The sequence below is a fragment of the Balaenoptera musculus genome, chromosome 9 (genome assembly GCF_009873245.2).
Source record: "Balaenoptera musculus isolate JJ_BM4_2016_0621 chromosome 9, mBalMus1.pri.v3, whole genome shotgun sequence".
NCBI lineage: Eukaryota > Metazoa > Chordata > Mammalia > Artiodactyla > Balaenopteridae > Balaenoptera > Balaenoptera musculus.
The window spans coordinates 66,936,501-66,961,872 of NC_045793.1; the positions used below are offsets into that span (position 1 = coordinate 66,936,501).

The window sequence follows — 25,372 nt, forward strand, 5'->3', positions numbered from 1 at the left end:
TTTATCAGTTATTCCTTAGAGCAATTTGTATAGACATGGACTAATGCCCAGAGAATATTTGCCTTCATGGAGATCAACATAGACACTGGATAGTTGCTTTTCTTTTCTGAATCGCTCAGCCTCATCTTTTCTCTTCATTTTTATGTCCTGGCACAAGTAACACAATGAGATCATTTCTTTCAGGTCACAGACATCTTATGAACCTAGTGTAGGAAAACAGTCAAACATATTTGACTGTAATGGTAACATACGAAATAACTTTATTCTTCTCTCAAACATCCAGATTCAGTGGCAATTACTTTAGCTGTAAGAAAAAAAAAAAGCCAGGTTGCATTGTTTTAGCTTCGTATTTGATAACCTTCCCTTTTGCATTCAATTAAGGATCCCAGCTTCTAAGTTTACATCTGTCATCACAAAAAAGAGAATCATCTTTGTATTTCCTCAGGTTTTTTCGCCACTACTAGATTAATGTTTTTCCTTGGTCTCTTATTTTTCTGTTTATAATTATTATTATTTTTTAAATTTCAGATTCAAGTTCTTCCAGAAGGAGGTGAAACACCAATCTTCAAACAGTTCTTTAAGGACTGGAGAGATAAAGATCAGAGTGATGGCTTTGGGAAAGTATACGTCACTGAGAAAGTGGCTCAGATAAAACAAATTCCATTTGACGCCTCAAAATTACACAGTTCTCCACAAATGGCAGCCCAGCATAATATGGTGGATGATGGTTCTGGCAAAGTGGAGGTATTTACATGTTTTTGTTCATTTGTTTGTCCTTGTCAAGCCCATTTATGCCAAGATATGTGGAAATATAACTTCAGGAAACTTTGTAAATTGTGAATTTTTATTATTAATAAAAATGGTTCAAGACTGTATATTAAACCAGGGAGTTCAAAGCTGGAAGAGCTGTTGTCTGGCCTTCAGGCCTAGTTTACAGTGTGTGTGCTGAGATTCTGAGAAGTTAGGCGATTTGTGCAAGATCACCTAATTATCACCTTAGAGGCCTCCGTGCAACCCAGCCATCTCCATCTTGTTTCCTGGTCCAGAAATGCTCCTGCCCTTGGAACTGGGATTGTCCAGTGAGAGCGCATTGCTCCAAAAGCACCCACTACATAAGTCTGTCCTTCCCTTGCACCGTAGAGGCATTCACAAAGGCAAATTGGGCATGTGTCATGTGCCAAAATCACAGATATTTTTAGAGCATTCAAATTGAGTTTGTTGGTTATTGCTATTTTTGGACAAAAATTGTTAAAACCCTCCTAAGAATTCTCCCTAACTAAAATCTCTTGACATTTAATCTGCTGTTGGGTCATCTAACTTAAGGGAAACTGGATAATGTCACTTCCATTCTAGAATAATGTTGGTGGCTCTCCACAGTCTTCCTGGGAACGTCCATCCTCAGGTGGGCCTCCCAGACCTCCATGATTGACCCTTGCTGTCTGCACCTCAGCCTTCCACAGCCTTGAGCACTCTTCCCCTCTGCCATCTGGCTAACATTCCCATTCCTCCTTTGTAACTCCATTAAGTCACAAGCTGCACCTCTTCTGAGAAGCCTTCCCTCCACACTGAAATGACCTTTCTCTGTGCTTAAGCCATAAGTAATATTCTTCATAGAATTTATCATATAAGTACCACAGAATTGTTCACTTACTTACAGGTTTCTCCTCCCAGACCTCTTGTCAGTTCCTTGAGGGAGGGAATTGAATAATTTATCTCTCTATTCCCAGGGCTTATCACAATGCTTGGACCAAAGTATACAGTAAAAAGATTTAAGAGTTTTTTCTCTTTTCAAAGACATGAAGTGTGAATCTAAGCTGTGCAGGGGTTGTGGGAACTGCAAAGGGAGAAGTGCCCCCCCACCACCCCCAACCATGATCGCTGTCAGAGGGGTATTAGCTTCTGGGGCTGGGTCTGTCTCCTGCTCAGACATCCTTTTCTGGAGCTCAACACAAACATGGCAAACGTGGCTCCCAGCACCAAGTGTGTCCCAGCTGCAGTCTCCACGTTAGGGCACAGCATCTCTGAGATGCCCTCCTATGCCATCCCAGGGATATTAACATCCAGGGCTTTCTCTAGGTTTTTGGGTTTAGCCAGGCCATGCTGCCATTGTTCCTCTGGGATGGCGTGGGAAGGCTGCTCTCTGAAAACTCTGCACTGCTCTTCTGCACTTGCTCATCTCCTTATTTCAAAGCAAAGGGACCATCCTGAGCCTCCCCAGGACGCAGGCGGGACGGTGCTCGCGCACAGTGCCTGCAGTCTCTCACTCAAGTGTTACTTTCCCGTTTCATTTACAACTCTCATCTCTCCAACTTATAATCCTTAATTAAAAGTGTCTTTAATCTGTGACGAGGATAAGGAAATAGAAAATAACTAGTTCTGCCTGCTTTTATCTTAATCAGTCTCATGCCTAGATGGTGGCTTTTGAAAATAGAAGTCATGCAATTGGTATTTTTATTATTTGGTCACAATCTGCCACTCTTACCTGGGAAAACAATAGTCTCATGGCTTAAAACACAGGGAAAAAGAAATTAAAACAAAATTACTTCCCAACTGGTGAAAAATTTTATGTAAGTTAAGAGATGTATTTCTGAGCGGAATATTTCAGTTTGTTATTCCACTAGAGTGTCATGTTATTTTCACTAATCGATCAAACAATATGTACTTATTAATCAACAGGCTCAGAACTGAGCTAAGTACTGTGAAGGGTACCAAAGAACTATAAGTGCTTAAAAAGTCAATAACCAAATTGCCAAATTGATAAAAATTTCTTCCTGTTGCTTAATTTGTAAACTAGTTAGAAAAGTAATTTAAAAGTTGCTTAATGACAGATCTAAACCAAAATGTTTTTTAAACCTCTGAGAAGTATCATTAGATCAAGAAAATTTTGATTTTGGTACACATATTTCATTACTTTTAGATTTGGCGTGTAGAAAACAATGGTAGGATCGAAATTGACCGAAACTCGTATGGTGAATTCTATGGTGGTGACTGCTACATTATACTCTACACTTATCCCAGAGGACGGATTATCTACACCTGGTAAGTCTCCCTCTTTCATAAGATCTCAAGTTCCGTAGAGGCCACATTTTGCTCCAAAGTTAAATTTCATTAAATTCCATGCAGTAGGGGGTAGAATTATCCTATAAATACGCCCGTGAGGTTTGTATAGCATGCAAGTAGTATTCTTTCGATATGATTTTGACTGTATTCTGCAGCTGCTGTCCACAAGCAGAAGGGGTTAGATAAGTGTCATCCTTTCTAATCTAGGAGAAAGGTTCTGATAGCCCAAGGGTAGTGTTCCTTTAGTGGATATGCAGTTGAATAACTCATCTCCTATGCAAGCTAACACTCCAACTGGCATCAGGTACCATGTCTTCTTATTGTTAAAATTCACAGAGCCCATCTTGATTGGAGCTGCAGCATTTCAATGATGCAAATCCTCTAAGGCATGTATATAATTTATGATTCTATTTCATACTCCAGAGACCTCAAATTGATGCATCCTTATTCTTTGTCCTCATGAAATTCATAGCAGTAATGAAGAAAAATGCCATTGCATCCATATCTCGTATGGTTTTCGCATAATGACTTGAGTTAATTGAAGGTTAAGTTCACTTAGAGAGAGTCAGTGCCCATGGGGAGTGTCCAACCAAGTAAGTGAAGTACACATAGCATGCTGGACTATTCCAAAGGGACAGGGATTCTGCAACAAATCATGCAATGTGGGATTCTCAAACTTTTTATTAAGTGAGATCAGGAAAAGTAGAATATTTCTGAGAAGACTGAGAAAAAGAAAAGAATTTTCAAAAAAGATCTTAAAGGGGCTTCCCTGGTGGCGCAGTGGTTGAGAATCTGCCTGCCAATGCAGGGGACACGGGTTGGAGCCCTGGTCTGGGAAGATCCCACGTGCCGTGGAGCAGCTGGGCCCGTGAGCCACAATTACTGAGCCTGCGCGTCTGGAGCCTGTGCTCCGCAACAAGAGAGGCCGCGATAGTGAGAGGCCCGCGCACCGTGATGAAGAGTGGACCCCGCTTGCCACAACTAGAGAAAGCCCTCTCACAGAAACGAAGACCCAACACAACCATAAATAAATAAATAAATACTTTAAAAAAAAATCTTAAAGCTGAGGGGTGTAGGCCAAAGGCACAAGGGTGAAGCAGGATCCTGCCTTTGCCTACATGGTGATGGCGATCTTCAGGGAACATATTGAATGTATGCAGACTCAGGTGTCTGCTGATATCGTGACATTTCTCTCTGGTCAGCGTCCCACCAGATGACAGAGACATCTGTCCACACCGTGTGACCACTTAACACTTATACTGGCCAGTGCCTTGAGCTTAACCAAGTAAAGGAGATGAGATGATTATCCCTATCCCATAGTTCTTGGTACCCAAAGGGTGGTCTGTGAACCAAAAGCATGGCCATCACTACGGAGCTGGTTAGAAAAATGTCAGGCCCCATGTTTGACCCACTAAAGCAGAACCTGCATTTTAACAAGATCTCAGGATGATTCATATGCACTTTAATGATTGACAGGCACTGCCTTAGGCAGTGGTTCCCAACACTAGCTGCACATACTAACCTGGACAGTTTTTCACAAATCCAAACGCCTGGCCCCCACTTTATACCAAATAAAGGTGGTGGTATGACTCCTGAGATTCTAATGTACACCGTGGCATTAATGAGAACCGCTGTGTCCAGGGACATTTCTGACTCCACAGTCACATCATATCCTGTCAAAGATGAATGTATTTAGCTATTTAGCTCTATGTTTAAGATGCCATCTTCTTAGTAACCATTTTTTTGAGCAGCATGTTTGTGCCAGCAAAGTTCTAGATGTTTCAATATATTATCTTTCTTCCTCACAACCAGATTATTTTCAAGTGAAAGGTAAAGATAAAAAAGGAAGGAGGACTTAGGCAGTATTAAGTAATTTAACCCAAGGTCACAACTTTTGTAACTGGTGAAGCAACATTTCACACCTTGATCTGCAGCTCTCTTTAAGGCCTGTGTGCAGCTATACCTTGGTAGAAGCTGCGTCCTTATTTTGCAATTTCCTTTTCTAAAATTTTAATTCAGAAGAGTGTGTGCAAAGCGTGGCATTTGTAGGGATAAATTTATTGTTCCGAGTCAGCTTTTCTTTTACATTCTGTTTCTTGGTCTTCCTCTTAATTCTTTTTGGTATGTAAAAAATATAATTAGTTGTAGCACTCAGATCAAAGAAGAAAGACTAAATAAGTAATTCAAGAGAATGTTTTGAGGAATTAGCAGTTTGTAATCCATATCAATAACTATGTGGATATAACTAAAACAGATTAAATCAGGTCATAAATTTTAAACGCAGTAGCTATTCCTTCAATCCTACGAAAGTATTCATAGAGCGCTTTCTATGTGCCAAGCACTGAGCTAGATACTAAAGCTATAGTGGTGAAAAAAAAAAAAAACCTTGCCCAAGAATTTATACTTTAAAGAGAGAAAGATGATTATCAGGCATTTCAATGAAATATGAAGGGTTTAAGATAAAACCAAGCTGAGTGATCTTTGGGGAATTAGGGACAGACACTCAAGCTCACTCCTAGGCTATTGGTGAAGGGCTCTTAGAAGTGACATCTAAGTGGGAGCAAAAATGGGAGCAATGGAAGCAAGAAAATAGGGAAGTTGTTCCAAGCAATGCAGGGAAAATCGTACTCTCCTCGGTTCGTAATGATGTATGGCTAGAGCAAAGTTAAGGAGCAAAAGATAAAACCAGAGAAATTAGAAGGAGCCAAATGGTGAATGACCTTGTAACTATCCTGGGGAAGATGCACTTTATTTTCAGGGCATTGGGAGCCAGTCAAAGAGTTCGCACACGGGAGTGACATGATTGGTTTCCATCTTAGAGAAATTATTCTGGTTAATACCTAAAGAATGGACTGGTGGGAGATTGTTGGCAGAGAGGCCATTTGGAATTTGTTGCAATAATCCAACTGAATGATAATATGGCCAGAGATCAGTGTAAGGGAGGGAAAGGATGAGCAAGTGTGCAAAGTATTAAGGAGTTGACATCTGAATGACTGGTTACAGGGAACGGAGAAGATGACTGAGTCAAGGGTGGCCCCAGATTTCTCGTCTGTGCACAGGTGTGTAGTGTTTTATTCGCTGAGATAAGGAACTCAGGAGGAGGACAAGTTTGATCCTCACTGTAAAGAAATCAAAGAGAAAAAGAAGATGAAAATATGTCACATTTTTAATAGTCATGACCTTTGGGCTAGGACTGGGGCTGGGGGAGGTGGTCATTTAGTTTTCTTTTTTCATTTTGATGTGTTCAAGGTTTCTGTGATGAGAATGTATGACTTTCTGAGATATCAAGAATATAAGTTAGATGCTTGAGTCCTCTTGTGAGTTTTTGTCATTTAATATCATGGATGTTAAATATGTAAGTTTGTTAATATTGTATGGTTTGCAGAACTTCGAAAACTTCCATAAAGGTAGCAAAGAGGCATTTAGAAAATGCCTCTTGAAGACTAGCTTTCAAATTAAACAGGTTTCCAGTTTATGTGATAATTTCAATGCAGGGATGTAAATAGGTTAAATCCAAGAAGCAGAGTTGAAGGTGACAAACTAGAATTAAATCACTTTGTCTCTTTATTTCTGAAACCATTTATATTCTAAAATGATAGGAGAAAAATAATTTCAGCAGTGATCTTTTCTCTGAAATGTCAAGTAGTTGAAATTGAACAAACTTTGAACAGTGGCGATGATGAGTCTCTTGAAGCAGTAAATTCCATTTTCATGCAGCATTTATTTTTAATGAGTAACAAGCACCACAGATTTATAAAGAAGGAATCATATCAAAGTAGATTGCTTTTTTCCCCCCTAGGCACAGGATTTCAAAATTAGAGGCAAAGAGCAACTTTATTATATCTTGATTGCAGTGGAGTCCTTGACCTCCTGGGTCATAGCTCAATAAAGCAAATTGGTTTGAATCTGTGTGGATGGAAGCATGAGTCACTTTGACAGGAAGAGGAAGAAGGGCTCGAGATGAACAGTGAAATATTTATTAAGAGTGTCAGACGGCAAAAGTTTGGTGAGGGTTTTCAGTTTTGCTGGTTGAAATACTCCAGGAAAAAAAATAGTAAAATGGTGACAAAAGTTTGGTGATGTAGTCTATTAGTTAGTTGAATTTTTTTCCTGCAGAAAAAAAAGGAAATGAAGAAACATCCAAGAAGTTGCAGATATGAGGAAGGAAGGACAGGCGATAACAGAGCCTGCTGTTTCCTCAGCTCTGTGTTACTCCCGAGCCGGTGCTCCCAGTGGCTCCCGGAAGTGTTTGCTAGCATGATAAGCTCATGGAAAATTTAGGCAATTAGCATTAAAAGACTGTATCTTTATGGGTGCCTTTGTTATGAAAAGCATTTTTTATTTTTTTAAACGTATGCCTGACACGAGCATATCCTTCCTTTTTTTTTGCACCCCACTGTAGAACATTTTTATATCAATCACTTGACTCTGTTGGTACAATGAAATATTCTGAGATAAATGAGACGTGCTCCCTGAATTCTGTGTTTTGGGGGTGTGTGTCTGTGTGTGTTGACCAGGTTGGGAGGCTATTGTTAATCTGTTCTGGGTATGGAACAGGTAGCTCACTCTCAGACCTTCAGAAGAAAGGATATAATTAATTTTCAAAATCCAGTTCCAGGATTAGTGTTCTTCCCGCTAACCCCTAGTCACACAAAGATAGGAGGATTGGCTCCAAACAATGCTCAGTGCTTTCACTGGCTTTTCCCTCCCACAAAGTCATCAAACAAGCAGATCTCCCAGAGGTTGCTATATAAGTTAAGCCAGTGATTGGAGTTATAGCCACAAGCTACCCTAGAAAGAGAAGTTGCAGATGAACTGGATGAATTGATTCATTGACTCTTTTTTTTTTGGCTGTGTTGGGTCTTCGTTGCAGCACGTAGGCTTCTCTCTAGTTGCGGTGTGCAGGATTTCTCTCTCTAGTTGTGGCACACTGGCTCCAGGGCGCATGAGCTCTGTAGTTTGTGGCATGCGGGCTCTCTCGTTGAGGCGTGAGCTCAGTAGTTGTAGCACACTGGCTTAGTTGCCCCGTGGCATGTGGGATCCCAGTTCCCCAGCTAGGGATCGCACCTGTGTCCCCTGCATTGGAAGGCGGATTCTTTACCACTGGACCACCAGGGAAGACCCGATTCATCGATCCTTGTCTGGATCACTGGTAGTTCAGCTTCTTGTACGGTTTTATTAAAAATTCCTTTAAAGAATTGCTAGAATGACAAAATGGGGCTTCCCCATTGCCTACTTCTGATGATTATTTTCTTGATTTTTCTGGGTCCACACATTTGTTACTAAGATCACCAAATATTCATGGAGAGATAAAGTACTTCTAACATCCAGTCTAATAGACTTGGCTCGTATTCTACTCAAATGGATTATTTTCACTGTGAAGGTGGTTTCCCAAAATAGGCACCTCCAGCTTGAAATCAGACAGAATTGACTACTTAGCAAAGTAATTATGGAACTAAAAATGGACCTGTGAAATGGAGATTAAAGATACCTATCATATGTAGTTCTAAACAGTACATGGGATAGTTCATGGCCCGATGTTAGTTAAGTGCTTTAAAAAAACAATAGCTTCTATGGCTTTATCATGTCAAAACATCTGGTTTCTTCTTGATCTTTCATAATAACTTAAGTTTCTGCTTGAAATGCCTACATTAGAAGATCTTAAAACTTAAATACAAGCTAATTTATTTTACTTTGGTTCCTCCAGGCAAGGAGCAAATGCCACGAGGGATGAGCTGACGACCTCCGCCTTCCTGACCGTTCAGTTGGATAGATCCCTTGGAGGACAGGCTGTGCAGGTTGGGATATTTTTACCCCAAAACTTACACAAGTTAAAGTTTTCTTAGCCCAGTGTCTAGTTAAAACCCTTTTCCCAAGCTGGGATGGGAATTTGACACTTTGTAAATATTATCTTTTTTTTCATTTTAGAATTTAAATATTCCTATTCTCATGCCATACTCGTTCTCTCAGATTCTGGAAAAGAGGGAGCAAACAAAATTTAAAAAACAGAAACAAAAATAAACTATTCACAGATTTAAGAGCCCCAAAGAATCATTCCTTTAGAATCATATCAGATCAATGATAGCCACTTGTTATTAAAACTGTTCTACCTGAGTTATCACTTTCAGGTGATCACTTTCCAGTTTTCAAATCTTTATAAATGTGTAATGGCTTCTTCAAAGGTAGAAAGTAATTAGAAAAGGAAGTCCGATACTTTAGTACATAAAAACTGAGATGTGGAGAGTGAATTCGGTCTTCCAGCTGGTTTTCTTTCCATCTTGGATTTTAGTTCCTAAATAAAGCAAGTTAGACCTAAATTTAAAGGTGCATATTAACTTTTAAAAAATAAACTAACTTTGTTAATTGTTAATTAACAAATTAACAAGATGATTGAATTCTGTAAATGCAGTAACTCCCCATGAAGTTCCCCATGAACTATTACATTCATTTCTTTTTTTTGAATTTTATTTATTTTTTATACAGCAGGTTCTTATTAGTTATCTGTTTTATATATATATTAGTGTATACATGTCAATCCCAATCTCCCAGTTCATCCCACCACCACCACCACCCCCGCTTTCCCCGCTTGGTGTCCATACGTTTGTTCTCTACATCTGTGTCTCTATTTCTGCCCTACAAACCAGTTTGTCTGCACCATTTTTCTAGATTCCACATACATGTGTTAATATACGATATTTGTTTATCTCTTTCTGACTTACTTCACTCTGTATGACAGTCTCTAAGTCCATCCATGTCTCTACAAATGACCCAATTTCATTCCTTTTTATGGCTGAGTAATATTCCATTGTATATATATGTACCATATCTTCTTTATCCATTCGTCTCTCGATGGGCATTTAGGTTGCTTCCATGACCTGGCTATTGTAAATAGTGCTGCAGTGAACAGTGGGGTGCATGTATCTTTTTGAATTACGGTTTTTTCTGGGTATATGCCCAGTAGTGGGATTGCTGGGTCATATGGTAATTCTATTTTTAGTTTTTTAAGGAACCTCCATACTGTTCTCCATAGTGGCTGTATCAATTTACATTCCCACCAATAGTGCAAGAGGGTTCCCTTTTCTCCATACCCGCTCCAGCATTTGTTGTTTGTAGATTTTCTGATGATGGCCATTCTAACCAGCGTGAGGTGATACCTCATTGTAGTTTTGATTTGCATTTCTCTAATGATTAGTGATGTTGAGCAGCTTTTCATGTGCCTCTTGGCCATCTGTATGTCTTCTTTGGAGAAATGTCTATTTAGGTCTTCTGCCTGTTTTTTGATTGGATTGTTTGTTTTTTTTAATATTGAACTGCATGAGCTGTTTATATATTTTAGAGATTAATCCTTTGTCCATTGATTCGTTTGCAAATATTTTCTCCCATTCTGAGGGTTGTCTTTTTGTCTTGTTTATAGTTTCCTTTGCTGTACAAAAGCTTTTAGGTTTCATTAGGTCCCATTTGTTTATTTTTGTTTTTATTTCCATTACTCTAGGAGGTGGGTCAAAAAAGATCTTGCTGTGATTTATGTCAAAGAGTGTTCTGCCTATGTTTTCCTCTAAGAGTTTTATAGTGTCTGGTCTGACATTTAGGTCTTTAATCCATTTTGAGTTTATTTTTGTGTATGGTGTTAGGGAGTGTTCTAATTTCATTCTTTAACGTGTAGCTGTCCAGTTTTCCCAGCACCACTTATTGAAGAGACTGTCTTTTCTCCATTGTATATCCTTGCCTCCGTTGTCTTAGATTAGTTGACTATAGGTGTGTGGGTTTATCTCTGGTCTTTCTATCCTGTTCCGTTGATCTATATTTCTGTTTTTGTGCCAGAACCATATTGTCTTGATTACTGTCGCTTTGTAGTATAGTCTGAAGTCAGGGAGTCTGATTCCTCCAGCTCCGTTTTTTTCCCTCAAGATTGATTTGGCTATTCGGGGTCTTTTGTGTTTCCATACAAATTTTAAGAATGTGTTTTGTTCTAGTTCTGTAGAAAATGCCATTGGTAGTTTGTAGGGACTGCATTGAATCTGTAGATTGCTTTGGGTAGTATAGTCATTTTCACGATATTGATTCTACCAATCCAAGAACATGGTATATGTCTCCATCTGTTTGTGTCATCTTTGATTTCTTCATCAGTGTCTTATAGTTTTCTGCATACAGGTCTTTTGTCTCCCTAGGTAGGTTTATTCCTAGGTATTTTATTCTTTTTGTTGCAGTGGTAAATGGGAGTGTTTCCTTAATTTCTCTTTCAAATTTTTCATCATTAGTGTATAGGAATGCAAGAGATTTCTGTGCATTAATTTTGTATCCTGCAACTTTACCAACTTCATTGATTAGCTCTAGTAGTTTTTGGGTGGCATCTTTAGGATTCTCTATGTATAGTATCATGTCATCTGCTAACCGTGACAGTTTTACTTCTTCTTTTCCAATTTGTATTCCTTTTATTTCTTTTTCTTCTCTGATTGCCGTGGCTAGGACTTCCAAAACTATGTTGAATAATAGTGGTGAGAGTGGACATCCTTGTCTTGTTCCTGATCTTAGAAGAAATGGTTTCAGTTTTTCACCATTGAGAATGATGTTTGCTGTGGGTTTGTCGTATATGGCCTTTATTATGTTGAGGTAGGTTCCCTCTCTGCCCACTTTCTGGAGAGTTTTTATCATGAATGGGTGTTCAATTTTGTCAAAAGCTTTTTCTGCATCTATTGAGGTGATAATATGGTTTTTATTCTTCAATTTGTTAATGTGGTGTTTCACATTGATTGATTTGCATATATTGAAGAATCCTTGCATCCCTGGGATAAATCCCACTTGATCATGGTTGTATGATCCTTTTAATGTGTTGTTAGCTTCTGTTTGCTAGTATTTTGTTGAGGATTTTTGCATCTATATTCATCAGTGATATTGGTCTATAATTTTCTTTTTTTGTAGTATCTTTGTCTGATTTTAGCATCAGGGTGATGGTGGCCTCGTAGAATGAGTTTGGGAATGTTCCTTCCTCTGCAATTTTTTGGAAGAGTTTGAGAAGGATGGGTGTAAGCTCTTCTCTAAATGTTTGATAGAATTCGCCTGTGAAGCCATCTGGTCCTTGACTTTTGTTTGTTGGAAGATTTTTAATCGCAGTTTCAATTTCATTACTTGTGATTGATCTGTTCATATTTTCTGTTTCTTCCTGGTTCAGTCTTGGAAGGCTATACCTTTCTAAGAATTTGTCCATTTCTTCCAGGTTGTCCATTTTATTGGCATAGAGTTCATATTCATTTCTTGAATGAAATATTTATAAGAACTGACATCATCTATGTCATTTAGTTGATCTTTCAAGTAGTGCTTACCAAATCATGCAAAAACTTTGAAGATAAGGCCCTGTGCCTTATAAATGCTATATTTCACAGTTAAATATTTGATATACCCAATGAATGAATTTCCAGTGTCAGCCAATTGAATCCTAAATTGACAATGAAATGGTAATGCTTAGTTTTACCACGAGATGGCGGTGGTTTACAACAATGCATAAATAAACTCCTGAATTGCTGTTTTAAACATTCCTTCGTAGACTGTATTAACAGTACTGAAAAATTTTCAATTTACCTTTCTATCTCTTATTTTCATTTCACAGTGGAGAATGGGTCTTAATCAGTAGCCCTCTTTCTTTCATGTTGGCACTTGAGGTTTTCTCAATGTTATGGGAAGTGCCAAGCCAACGGCAGTTTTAGGAGCTCTTAGCTAACCTCACCCCAAGCTTTGGGGTGTGACTCAAAAGACGTTTTAAGGGCTTCCCTGGTGGCGCAGTGGTTGAGAATCTGCCTGCCAATGCAGGGGACACGGGTTCGAGCCCTAGTCTGGGAAGATCCCACATGCCGCGGAGCTACTAGGCCCGTGAGCCACAACTACTGAGCCTGCGCGTCTGGAGCCTGTGCCCCGCAACGGGAGAGGCCACGATAGTGAAAGGCCCGCGCACCGCGATGAAGAGTGGCCCCCGCTTGCCGCAACTAGAGAAAGCCCTCGCACAGAAACGAAGACCCAACACAGCCAAAAATAAATAAATTAATTAATTAAATTTAAAAAAAGAAAGTAAAAAGACGTTTTAATTTGTTACTCGCTTATTTGAATGTCTACTAGTTGAAAGATATTTGTGGAGTTAGTTACTTTCAGTGCTCCCTAGGCTTCCCTATGATGGTATGTGCATCAGCATTCCCATTCACTTGGCTTCTAGAAAAAGACAGACCAGGGTAGGAGAGATATTTCAATTTTAGCATAGGGCAAATAATTGAAAAAAACAGGAGAGTGACACAAAATTTGAACTCTTTATGTAAATACATGCATCATTAGATTATGCAAGAGATAGGAAATTCGGATCTGATCCAGTATCTGTTGTTAAACTAATAGGTGAAATTAAATAACTTGCCATTTATTTTCCTCCATTTCCTTATCCTGAAAAGTCCTTATATTGTATTTTAAAAAGAGCTTATATTAAGCAAATCTACTATTACCATTTCCATAGGTAAGCTAAAAAGTAGAAAGTCTATTCTGTTTATTTCTGCCAGTTTTTGATGTTTGGATTGAAATCTTTATTCATCCCCAGATTATGATGATTTTTTTCATCTGACAGTGGTAGGGATGTAAAAAGAATGAGTACACTTTTGTCTTATTTTTGGAAGAATCTGAATGAATGCACATCTCCTAACCTACTGAACGAGATCCAAAACACGTGAGAGACAGGTATACCCCTAAACATCTGGAAAGCTTGGTGCCCTTGTAAAAAAAAGAGTAATTTTCATAAAAGACAGCATACATCAGCACTTCGTTGTTTTTCCCCTTTTGGAGTTGTAGATGAACAGACTTGAAACTTTGTGCTTTCTGGAAGCAGAAAGTGGTGCAGTGTGGTGCTGTGTCCCCCGAGAAGGTGCTGTGTCTGGAGTAACGAATGGTTCCTAAGTCAGTGAGGAAGCTCTGCTTGATTATCATTAACCTATATTTTCTGTTGATTCATCGTTCCTCCTGCTCTTGACTTTTTATATATTTTAAATTTTGTTTTCAAAGAGAAAAATAAGGATGCCTTTGGAAATACGGTCTTCTTTCATTGCTCTCTTAATTAATTTCTTTTATCCCCACCGCCCCCAGATCCGAGTCTCCCAAGGCAAAGAACCTGCTCACCTGCTGAGTTTGTTCAAAGACAAACCGCTCATTATTTACAAGAACGGAACATCAAAGAAAGGAGGTCAGGTGCCGGCCCCCCCTACACGCCTCTTTCAAGTCCGAAGAAACCTGGCATCGATCACCAGAATTGTGGAGGTAACATCATGCATTCAATAAAACCTGCCCTGCTCATGGGCTTCCCAGTGGACCTGAGCCATCAACAAATACTAGTCTTTAAAAAAATTGGCAAGTAAACCCCCTTCATTTCTATAATTAATCCAGCGTTCACCATAAAAAGTATTAAAAGCCGGAGAATCAAGTAAAATGTTAACTTCAGATACCAGGCCTCTCATATTTTTCAACCAGCTTATAACAAAACAAATGAATTTTAAGAGTAATGTAACAAATCAAGCTGTCAAAGGCGTGAGGCAGCTTAAGCTCTGTCTTGAAAGGCCTGGGGGAAGATGGATTGAGGGTGATGGTCAGGTGACCACACTAGGGAAATTCAAGAGGGAGGGCCCTTATTTGTACAAGTGTAAGGACCGTGGAAAGCAAGCTTCACCACACTGGGCCGGGACCATAACTCAGCTGTTAAGGCCACACAAGCTGTCTCTGACAGCAGCTGTGAAAGAAGTCAAACCCCAGATCACAGTGTCAGACCACAAGACCACCAGGTATGGGCAAGGCCACCGGGCCCAAGTTTTTAAATGGCTGAGTGCTTTGACCTCAGGGAGGATTCATCACCCTTCATAACCCGGTCACCTTAGTCACCGTTGAAACCCAAGTCTCCCAAGTCACCCCTAACTGCCCTGCACTCTCTGTATATCCCCAAACCTGGACCATTTGCCAAGTTATTCAGCTGAGCCCTTAAAACCAGGTGGGTCATAGCATCCCTCCCCCCTCAACCTCTTCTCTAAGCCACCCCACCTTCTTGCTCCGTGGCTGTGTTCTGAGGACACAGATTCCCATACAGCCTTCTCAAGTGGAAGCTGTGTTTTCCCTCAGTGCCCGCTGACCAGGGACTGGTAGTGGGGTCCCCTCCTTGCTCGACCCTTGCCCTTTTGACTTCTTCTTATCCGTCTCCCTCCCCCATCCCCCTGTGCTGTCTGAGCTCCCGGTCCTTCCCCTCTTATTGTTTGGTGGCTTCAGTCGTTGTCTCACTGTCTCCATCAGTCTGGCTCCTCTCATCCAACAGTTGCGTCTTGACTCCACTTCATCTCACACTTGTGGTCCTGTACTGGACTCCACTCCACCATCTCCTCCTGCCCCTCCAGCCGGATGGGCTTTATCTAGTTTGCCAAAGCCCTGCCTTTTGCCGTCAAAAGCCTCTTGTCTGACCCCGCTTTTCTCAGCCTCCTGCTAGCATTTGCCAGAGCCACCCTTTTCTGTCTTCTCAAAACGCTATCTTTTTACGAGGCTTCTGGAACCCCTCACTTAGCAGGATTTCTTCCACACTTGAGGGCCACTCTTCTGAAGAGTATTTGCACTCCCATCCAGCTCTGCTGGGTTCTCCTCCTCTGCTCGTCCTCTAAGCTCTGGAACCCTCCGAGGCTCAGTCTTGGCCCTCTTCAGAGTGACCTCATTTAGTCATATAATTTAAACTCCGTTAGGTATTGATCTCATCCAGAACCTTCTGTGCATGGATTCTCATGTGTTCAATTATGACTACTTTTTTAAATCTATCAAATTGACGGTGAAGCCTTCACCTACAGGCCCTCTCAGTTGATTTCGGATGCAAGAGTCAAGGAGAATCGTTATGGTCCTGGTCCCTTCCCAGTGGGTACTTCTTTAGGAGGCATCGTGAGCTGCTTGCGATGCAGATTCTTTATTTTCTTGCAGCCTCCCAAACCAGCCTTTGCATTCCTAGCCTCTCTGAAATGCACTAGTCGAAACATTGTTTATAAGGCTTTCTGTTTTCATCTCCTGGGAGGCTAAAGCTTTCTTATGTTCTATTTTGGAACTACCGCCAGGATCCCACACCAGTCTGGGCATGGGCCTCTTGTCACCTGTCTCTTTCCTCTGTACCAGTAAGGAGACATTTGGATTAGAAATTGGAAGTCATAGTTCCTATAGATCTCCATCATCACATCTGATAGATTCCTTTGAGCTTGGTCCATGGAGCCTCCTTCCTACTGAAAGAGGATGATGACCACTTCTCTGAGTGTTACCAGCACCTGGGACACATCTTTAAAACCTCCAGCAGCTGTCCGTTGCTCCTCTAGTGCCCTCTCTGGGGACAGGGTCCTGACGAACCTGGTGAAACCCAACTCTCCACATGGTTGATGCCTTCCTCTGGCAGCTCGACACAGTTGGTCAAACGGCATCATTTGGACAGCCGATCACCAGCTCCTTTTTTTTAAAAAAAAATTTTTTTTGAGATCTTACCCATTTTTTTCTCCTTCCTGTTTTTTTTTTTAAATTAATTAATTAATTTATTTTGGCTGTGTTGGGTCTTCGTTTCTGCGCGAAGGCTTTCTTTAGTTGCGGCGAGCAGGTGCCACTCTTCATCGCGGTGCGCGGGCCTCTCACTATTGCGGCCTCTCTTGTTGCGGAGCACAGGCTCCAGACGCGCAAGCTCAGCAGTTGTGGCTCACGGGCTTAGTTGCTCCGCGGCATGTGGGATCTTCCCAGACCAGTGCTCGAACCCTTGTCCCCTGCATTGGCGGGCAGATTCTCAACCACTGCGCCACCAGGGAAGCCCCACCAGCTCCTTCTTGAGGCACTCTCTTCACTTGACCTCAGGACACCACACTCTTGATTTCTTCCTCTCTCATGGCTGCTCTATCACAGTCTTGTTTCCTGGTTCTTCTCCATCTCCCTGTTAGCACACCTCACATGGAGTCCCATAGTCCCACAGAGAGTCATATACATACTGTCACAGTCATACAATCCTATAGTCAGACAGAGGGTCTCACAGAGGCCAGTGCAGAGACACAAAATGACAAGGTCATAGACGCAGTCAAAGGCACAAGCCCATCCTAGGACCTCAGACTCACTCCCAAGCCTGAGACTCCGCACATGCCTCGTCCCTGCCCCGAGGCTCCACTGTCAGCCTCACCCTCAGGCTGGAGTCTGGTCTCAGCCAGGTGCCTCTCACTCACTCTGCAGCCACACTGACTGGAGCTGTGCTCGTCTGGCTCATCCCAGACGGTGTCCACAGCTTCTCAGTTGAAAGGAAGGGGGTATGTCAGTGCTGTGTTTTTAACCCCCTATAAACAGTCTCTTATAATTTGAGCTATAATTTATCTGAGCCTAGAGAACCTTTTAGTGAATCTATGTTATCTCTTTGCCCGTATTAGACCCCAGTCCCTGTTTTATGATTTTTCTGTGTCCCTTTGATTATTTGACAAACCTCTTTAGTGGGAAGAGAGAAAAACTGAACACTGTGCTTTACGTTTATCATTTGTGAATATTACAACCTCTTTCCAAACATCAATTATAGCCCATCCTCCTTCTTGCGGTCTCTTTGAATATTATCCTTGTTATGTATCACTTAAGTTTGCCTTATTTTATTCTCAGAGCCTTGTGCTACTGTCTTCGGGCGGGTGAGCGTTAAAGTGACACAGCGCAATGTGCTCCTAATGTTTCCAACCCCCTAGGGGTGTCCTGGTGCCCCCTGAATTAATATCCTGGGTCAGGACAGAAGTCTGTAGGTGGTTTGGCACTGTCGCAGCTTCTTGGACATATTTATTGAGGGAGCAGCAGTGCATTTACATCATTGTGTTATTTTTCTTCATACTCTAGGTAGATGTTGATGCAAAGTCATTGAATTCCAATGATGTTTTTGTCCTGAAACTACGACAAAATAATGGCTACATCTGGAGAGGAAAAGGGGCCAGCCAGGAGGAGGAGAAGGGAGCAGAGTATGTGGCAAGTGTCCTCAAATGTAAAACCACGAGGATGCAGGAAGGCAAGGAACCAGGTGTGTATAGGTGAGGCCAAGGACACTAGCCAGAACTTACATTTGGCATACTTGCTAATCATGTAATTTATTTATTTTTGTCATAAATAGGAACTTCGTAATGGTTGTAGGGCATTAAGAACCCATTCACTAGTTGCAAAAGTGGGTGATGGTACCTACTATATTTAAGTAACTTCTCCTGCTCTATTTAAGTAACTTCTTAACAGTGAAGTTGAGGTGAGATACTATCATTTGTTAAGGTAAAGCTGTACCGACCATATGCTTCTGAAAATGCACTGGCTAACTTGTTGTGTTTTCCACAGAGGAGTTTTGGAATTCCCTTGGAGGGAAAAAAGACTACCAGACCTCTCCCCTGCTAGAAACCCAGGCTGAAGACCATCCACCTCGGCTTTACGCCTGCTCCAACAAAACTGGAAGATTCTTTGTAAGTGTCCCGTGAAACCCTGGGGTAGAACCAGCAGCAGTGGGAGAGATAAGCATTCTGGTGTTGCTCTAACGCGTTCCTGCCCTGATTCTCAGTTTTAGTTTACCTGCAAACCACAGGTGACAATCTTTGCTCCACGCAGGGTCGGTTTAAGAGCCAGTGACGTAATGGATGTGAAAGCATCGGAATACTGTAATGTACTGTATTAATCAAGCTCCACTTAAATATATCAGCTGCTTTGCACCTGTGTCAGCATGTGGTCATTTCAGTACGAATATGCGTGTGGTTCGATTCGCTAATTTAATGATTTGATGCTTTCTGTATGCAACAATAGTGTCTCATCAAACTATGTAAATTTTACACTGCAGTTTTCCACGGGAATAAAGAGTTTCACCATGTTGACGGAATAAAAAATATTATGGAAATATTATGATCCTTGGGCAAAATCACAGAAAGCTACACACACACCTGCAAATTAACTGAAATCAGCAGGAATATATATTTTTTAAAATTAATTAATTAATTAATTAATTAATTAATTTATTTATTTTTGGCTGTGTTGGGTCTTCGTTTCTGTGCGAGGGCTTTCTCTAGTTGTGGCAAGCGGGGGCCACTCTTCAACGTGGTGCGTGGGCCTCTCACTATCGCGGCCTCTCTTGTTGTGGAGCACAGGCTCCAGATGCGCAGGCTCGGTAGTTGTGGCTCACGGGCCTAATCGCTCCGAGGCATGTGGGATCTTCCCAGACCAGGGCTCGAACCCGTGTCCCCTGCATTGGCAGGCAGATTCTCAACCACTGTGCCACCAGGGAAGCCCCAGCAGGAATATTTTATGTCATAGTCATAGTCCCATTCACAAGCTTTGAATTCTAGGCAATTCAAAGTAAAAGTATTTGTGTACAAGAGTGATTGTCTATGGGTCTCTAAAATATCCTGGGCTGTGGCCCCTCATCTCAGTTTAATCACAAAAATTCTGCTTTCTCTGTTTGACGTACTAAGTTTTTGTGTAAATCTTTCATTTAAAGAACAAATTCCTTGCCTATAAAATCTGAACTAAAGATTTGGTCACCAAGTCTTGGTAAATACAAGCTTTACTTTTCAACACACACATGAAAATTTAGTAAGTATTTTCCCAGGTACATTGCATGCTTGAAATAAAATGCTTTGAAGAAGAAACTGCTCATATGTGAACCACACTGGAAGCTTACATGTGATTTGACCTAAAAATTAAAGATTTAAATGGTGGATTGTGATAAATATTAGGTGGCTGGGCACCACAGTTGTTCACCTACTTTGCAGGAAATCCATATATTTTATAAACTTGCTGTCAGAAAAATCTGTTGTTTTACTCTTTTGACTGTTGATTTAATTGCATCCAAACAATGGCTTTTTCAGCATATGCTCCTATAATTTCTTATTAATATTATCTACAAATAATGCTGTAAATAACATGTTTGTTTCCAATGGAGATATATGTTACAAAAATAACACCTAGGCTTTGTTCTTAGGTTAAAAAAATCTATTAGTTTTTCGTTTTTGTCATTCACATATTTAAGAGAAATATACTTTTCCTTTACACCTACTCATTTTCTTGTTTGATATTTGGAACGCTAATCCCTTCACATTTTAAGGAAAAGGAGTGTTACTAACAAGTATTTGATCTCATCATCAGAAAGCAGGCTTTAGACATGTAGATTCATACAATACAGCAGAGCCTATTGGTTAAAAGCACAGCTTTTAGAACCATTCTGCCTGTTTGATATCACTTACTTGGCGATATTATTTACTGGCTGTGTGACCCTAGGCTGGTTACTTACCCTCTCTGTGCTATAATTTTCTCATCTGAAAAATGGGGATAATCCTAGTACCTACTTCATAGGGTTGTTGTGAATATTAAATTAGTTGTTGCATATATACAACAGTGCCAGGCATGGAGTAAGTGATATTTAAGGTTTTTGCTTTTTTTAAGCATTATGTAATTGGTAATTATTCTGTAAAAAGAAAATATAAACAAATTTGCCCTCTGTAAATGGTTAGTGTTTGTTTTTTGTGTAACAATCTCAAAATGTCATCAGATTACAACAAACAGGTATTGTCATGCTCAGGGGGCTTCAGGTTGGGGTCATGCCTGTTCTTCCCAGGACAGAGCCCAGGAGCACAGGAGGGCCCCTGAGTCGCATTTGCTAGTATGACAAGGGCAAGGCCACAGTCAACTTCACCTGCAGAGTCACACAGTAGAGGGAAGGAGCAAACCATAATCCAATTTACCATACCTTCCTAAGGATCAGGGGGGGTTTCATCCAGAATTCTTTTAAAAATTTGAACTTTAGATTAATGCATGCCTGCTGGTAATGGGTGCATTAAACTAACCCTCCCCATTACCCTTTAACGTTAACTACGGAGAACACAGTTTAACCCATTTAAAATAAAAATAATGAAGCTTTGCATATGGAATATTGTTATAATATCATCTTATGGAAAATGATTGATTCATAAAAATGACCAGACTTACTGATTTTATTAAAATAATCTTGACCTACAAAATGAAAGATGATTTAACACCCAGATCATAAACTTAAATGTCTTTAGGAACTAGGAAGGCAACAGAAATCTAGAAATCTGTGAAGCAACTTGTCATAAGGAAGTAGAATTAGAGACAACTGTGGCCAGATTGACTGTACATGGTCTCTCTAAGGCCATATGCAATGTTTATGTTAAGCACTGTCCTCTCCAAATAAGATACCCTGAGTTTGTGATACCTGATTAAACAGATAAACAATTATTTAAATCTTTAACTGCCCAAAAGGAAGAAAAAAATGGCTACCAAACTTTTTTTTTGCTATGCTCCAAATAATACAAGGCGTTTGTATCCCGTATATTAGAAAAATCACTGCTTGACTGTTTGGTCATCAAGCTTTTTTATACATTTCAGGTTGAAGAGGTTCCAGGAGAGTTCACCCAGGATGATTTAGCAGAAGATGATGTCATGTTACTAGATGCTTGGGAACAGGTAAAGCTGTATTTTGTTCACAGCAAGAGAGTGTACTTATAGTTGGGACCTGACACAACCTGCTTTGAGAAATAGCAAGTCTACTAATAAACGGACCCGTGGATTTAGGCTGTATTTAAAAGAAACTCTCCAGAGTTTGGCAAAAAATAAAACCAGTGTGGCAAGTTGGTTTCTTAATATGGAAATAATTCCACGGCTACCATCTTTGGCTGTATAGTTTTGGCCAAAAATCCCCTACTTTTCATTTATTTGTAAAATTCACTCATTCCTAATTTATTCATACATTCATTCAGCCACTCATTTAAGTAATAAATGCATTAGTTGGTTGCAATGCATGGGGGGGCACGATGCTTCAGGAAGACCAAAATATTCAGAATTTCTCTTGAAATTTGAAAAAAGTCCTAGGAGACCCCTTCCCTGGGGAAGGAATAGACACAGAATAGTTTTGAATCTACACAGTAAAATATATTACTGTTATGTATATATCTTTATTTGATAGAAAATTAATGGCGATTTTATATGTCACATCTGTTAGTTGTTTTCTCCTGTGAAAGGGAAAAATAAATATGTTAGGAGCTAAATCATATAGAACAATTATAAAACACTTATCTGAATTAGGCCTAGTCTTAGAGCCAACCACAGAGACTTGTTACTTTTAGGTTTGTTCTTACTTGCTAAGTCATTCAGTTATATTACAACTTAGCTTCTTGGTTTAGAATTACCATATTTGAGTTTGGGATCTAGTCACAGATTCTCCCTAAGTGAATGGATCACTTATTTCTAGATGTGAAATTTAAAACCTTATGTCAATAAAACACCTTTGTGTATTTAAGAATTATAAGAATGTTTCCTTATTCAGAAGAATTTAATCTTTTCCATTTGTAGTCAGCTCTGTTGCTTCCATAATCATGGATATTTCAGAATATTTCCTGTACTACATTTCATTTGTTTTTCAATCATACTTTTTATTTACGTGGCCAGGCTGTCATGGTTTGTTCTGTGCCTGCAAGCAAATATTCTAGCACTTTCAGTATGCATTAGAATGTAATCAAAACTAATTTGACCAAAATTTCTCTGCCAACAAGTGATTTTAAAGTGATTTAAATATAAGGGAATTCAGGAGAATTTTTCATCATTGAAGCAGAAAACCTACACATTTGACAAGAAGGATACATACAGAACATAATCTGTTTTTAAGAATCAGTATTTAAATATTAAACATTATAGCACTTTTACCAAAGTGTGACAGGATACAATACCATAGGACAAGAACCCTAGGGCTAAGTTAGGTGATCCTAAAGGGAGTCTGTGGTGCCCACAAACAAGCTACATATGGTTTCCCCAGGGTAATAGTATGGGTATACTGACTGCCTTACACACCCCACGGTTGAGTGCAAAAAACCAGCCAATGTGTGGTTTTAAGGAAAGCTCACTTAATAACTAGAAAATACTATATAAACATAAAATACCAGAATGTGAAATCTGGAGTCAAACTGGCTGGAAATAAATTTAGACGTCTCTTAGTAAGTGTATACATTAGGAAAATGATTGAACCTCTCTGCACCTCCATCTCCACACCCCTGACTTTGGGGTTGTTGTGAAGATTAAGTGGGATTGTATGAGAAGCACTTTGCATAAGGCTTGCACCACATCTACACTCCCAAAACAATGTGTATTATTATTGCTTCATTTTTCAGATTTTTATTTGGATTGGAAAAGACGCCAATGAAGTTGAGAGATCAGAATCTCTGAAGTCTGGTAAGCTAGATCCTGTGGGCAATTACGACAGTAATTCTGAACAGGTGTTACCAAGTTCCTGACTTCTCTTTTTACCACGTCCTCCAAAACCACGTATCAAAACCAAGAAGAATCTTAGCTTTCATCTTCAGAACTAAAGAGTAATGGAATTTTTTTTAAACTGAAGAATTTCAGAAAAGGAACAAGAAAAATATTTTGTTATCTAATTTAGGATGTAATTATATCAATTTAATCTGAAAATTTTTAATTCACTTAAACACTTTTTTTTTATTATGAAAATAGTAAAACCTCCATAACTGTGGTAACTTAGATTTTTTTTTTAACATCTTTATTGGAGTATAATTGCTTTACAATGGTGTGTTAGTTTCTGCTTTATGACAAAGTGAATCAGTTATACATATACATATGTTTCCATATCTCTTCCCTCTTGCATCTCCCTCCCTCCCACCCTCCCTATCCCACCCCTCTAGGTGGTCACAAAGCACCTAGCTGATCTCCCTGTGCTATGCGGCTGCTTCCCACTAGCTATCTATTTTACATTTGATAGTGTATATATGTCCATGCCACTCTCTCACTTTGTCCCAGCTTACCCTTCCCCCTCCCCACGTCCTCAAGTCCATTCTCTAGTAGGTCTGTGTCTTTATTCCTGTCTTGCCCCTAGGTTCTTCATGCCCTTTTTTTTTTCTTTCTTAGATTCCATATATATGTGTTAGCTTACGGTATATGTTTTTCTCTTTCTGACTTACTTCACTCTGTATGACAGACTCTAGGTCCATCCACCTCACTGCAAATAACTCAATTTCGTTTATTTTTATGGCTGAGTAATACTCCATTGTATATATGTGCCACATCTTCTTTATCCATTCATCTGTCGACGGACACTTAGGTTGCTTCCATGTCCTGGCTATTGTAAATAGAGTTGCAATGAACATTTTGGTACATGACTCTTTTTGAATTATGGTTTTCTCAGGGTATATGCCCAGTAGTGGGATTGCTGGGTCGTATGGTAGTTCTATTTTTAGTTTTTTAAGGAACCTCCGTACTGTTTTCCATAGTGGCTTTATCAATTTACATTCCCACCAACAGTGCAAGAGGGTTCCCTTTTCTCCACACCCTCTCCAGCATGTATTGTTTGTAGATCTTTTGATGATGGCCATTCTGACAGGTGAGATGATATCTCATTGTAGTTTTGATTTGCATTTCTCTAATGATTAATGATGTTGAGCATTCTTTCATGTGTTTGTTGGCCATCTGTATGTTTTCTTTGGAGAAATGTCTATTTAGGTCTTCTGCCCATTTTTGGATTGAGTTGTTTGTTTTTTTGATATTGAGCTGCATGAGCTGCTTGTAAATTTTGGAGATTAACCCTTTGTCAGTTGTTTCATTTGCAAATATTTTCTCCCATCGTGAGGGTTGTCTTTTCTCCTTGTTTATGGTTTCCTTTGCTGTGCAAAAAGCTTTTAAGCTTCATTAGGTCCCATTTGTTTATTTTTGTTTTTATTTCCATTTCTCTACGAGGTAGGTCAAAAAGGATCTTGCTGTCATTTATGTCATAGAATGTTCTGCCTATGTTTTCCTCTAGGAGTTTCATAGTGTCTGCCCTTACATTTAGGTCTTTAATCCATTTTGAGTTTATTTTTGTGTATGGTGTTAGGGAGTGTTCTAATTTCATTATTTTATATGTAGCTGTCCAGTTTTCCCAGCACCACTTATTGAAGAGGCTGTCTTTTCTCCACTGTATATTCTTGCCTCCTTTATCAAAGATAAGGTGACCATATGTGTGTGGGTTTATCTCTGGGCTTTCTATCCTGTTCCATTGATCTATATTTCTGTTTTTGTTCCAGTATCATACTGTCTTGATTACTGTAGCTTTGCAGTATAGTCTGAAGTCAGGGAGCCTGATTCCTCCAGCTCCGTTTTTCTTTCTCAAGATTGCTTTGGCTATTCGGGGTCTTTTGTGTTTCCATACAAATTGTGAAATTTTTTGTTCTAGTTCTGTGAAAAATGCCAGTGTTAGTTTGATAGGGATTGCATTGAATCTGTAGATTGCTTTGGGTAGTAGAGTCATTTTCACAAT

The 25,372-nt window shown here is 39.8% G+C and overlaps 1 protein-coding gene across 1 annotated transcript in view; it reads left to right on the forward strand.

Annotated features, from left to right (window-relative positions):
- SCIN (scinderin) overlaps positions 1–25,372 on the forward strand; it is an 81,016-nt gene that overhangs the window by 48,985 nt on the left and 6,659 nt on the right. Inside the window, exons 8-15 of the mRNA XM_036864544.1 lie at positions 529–744; positions 2,918–3,039; positions 8,768–8,858; positions 14,170–14,340; positions 17,929–18,106; positions 18,409–18,530; positions 21,460–21,537; positions 23,235–23,295. Of these exons, the coding sequence (XP_036720439.1) occupies positions 529–744; positions 2,918–3,039; positions 8,768–8,858; positions 14,170–14,340; positions 17,929–18,106; positions 18,409–18,530; positions 21,460–21,537; positions 23,235–23,295 (1,039 nt within the window). The remainder of the gene's footprint in view (positions 1–528; positions 745–2,917; positions 3,040–8,767; positions 8,859–14,169; positions 14,341–17,928; positions 18,107–18,408; positions 18,531–21,459; positions 21,538–23,234; positions 23,296–25,372) is intronic.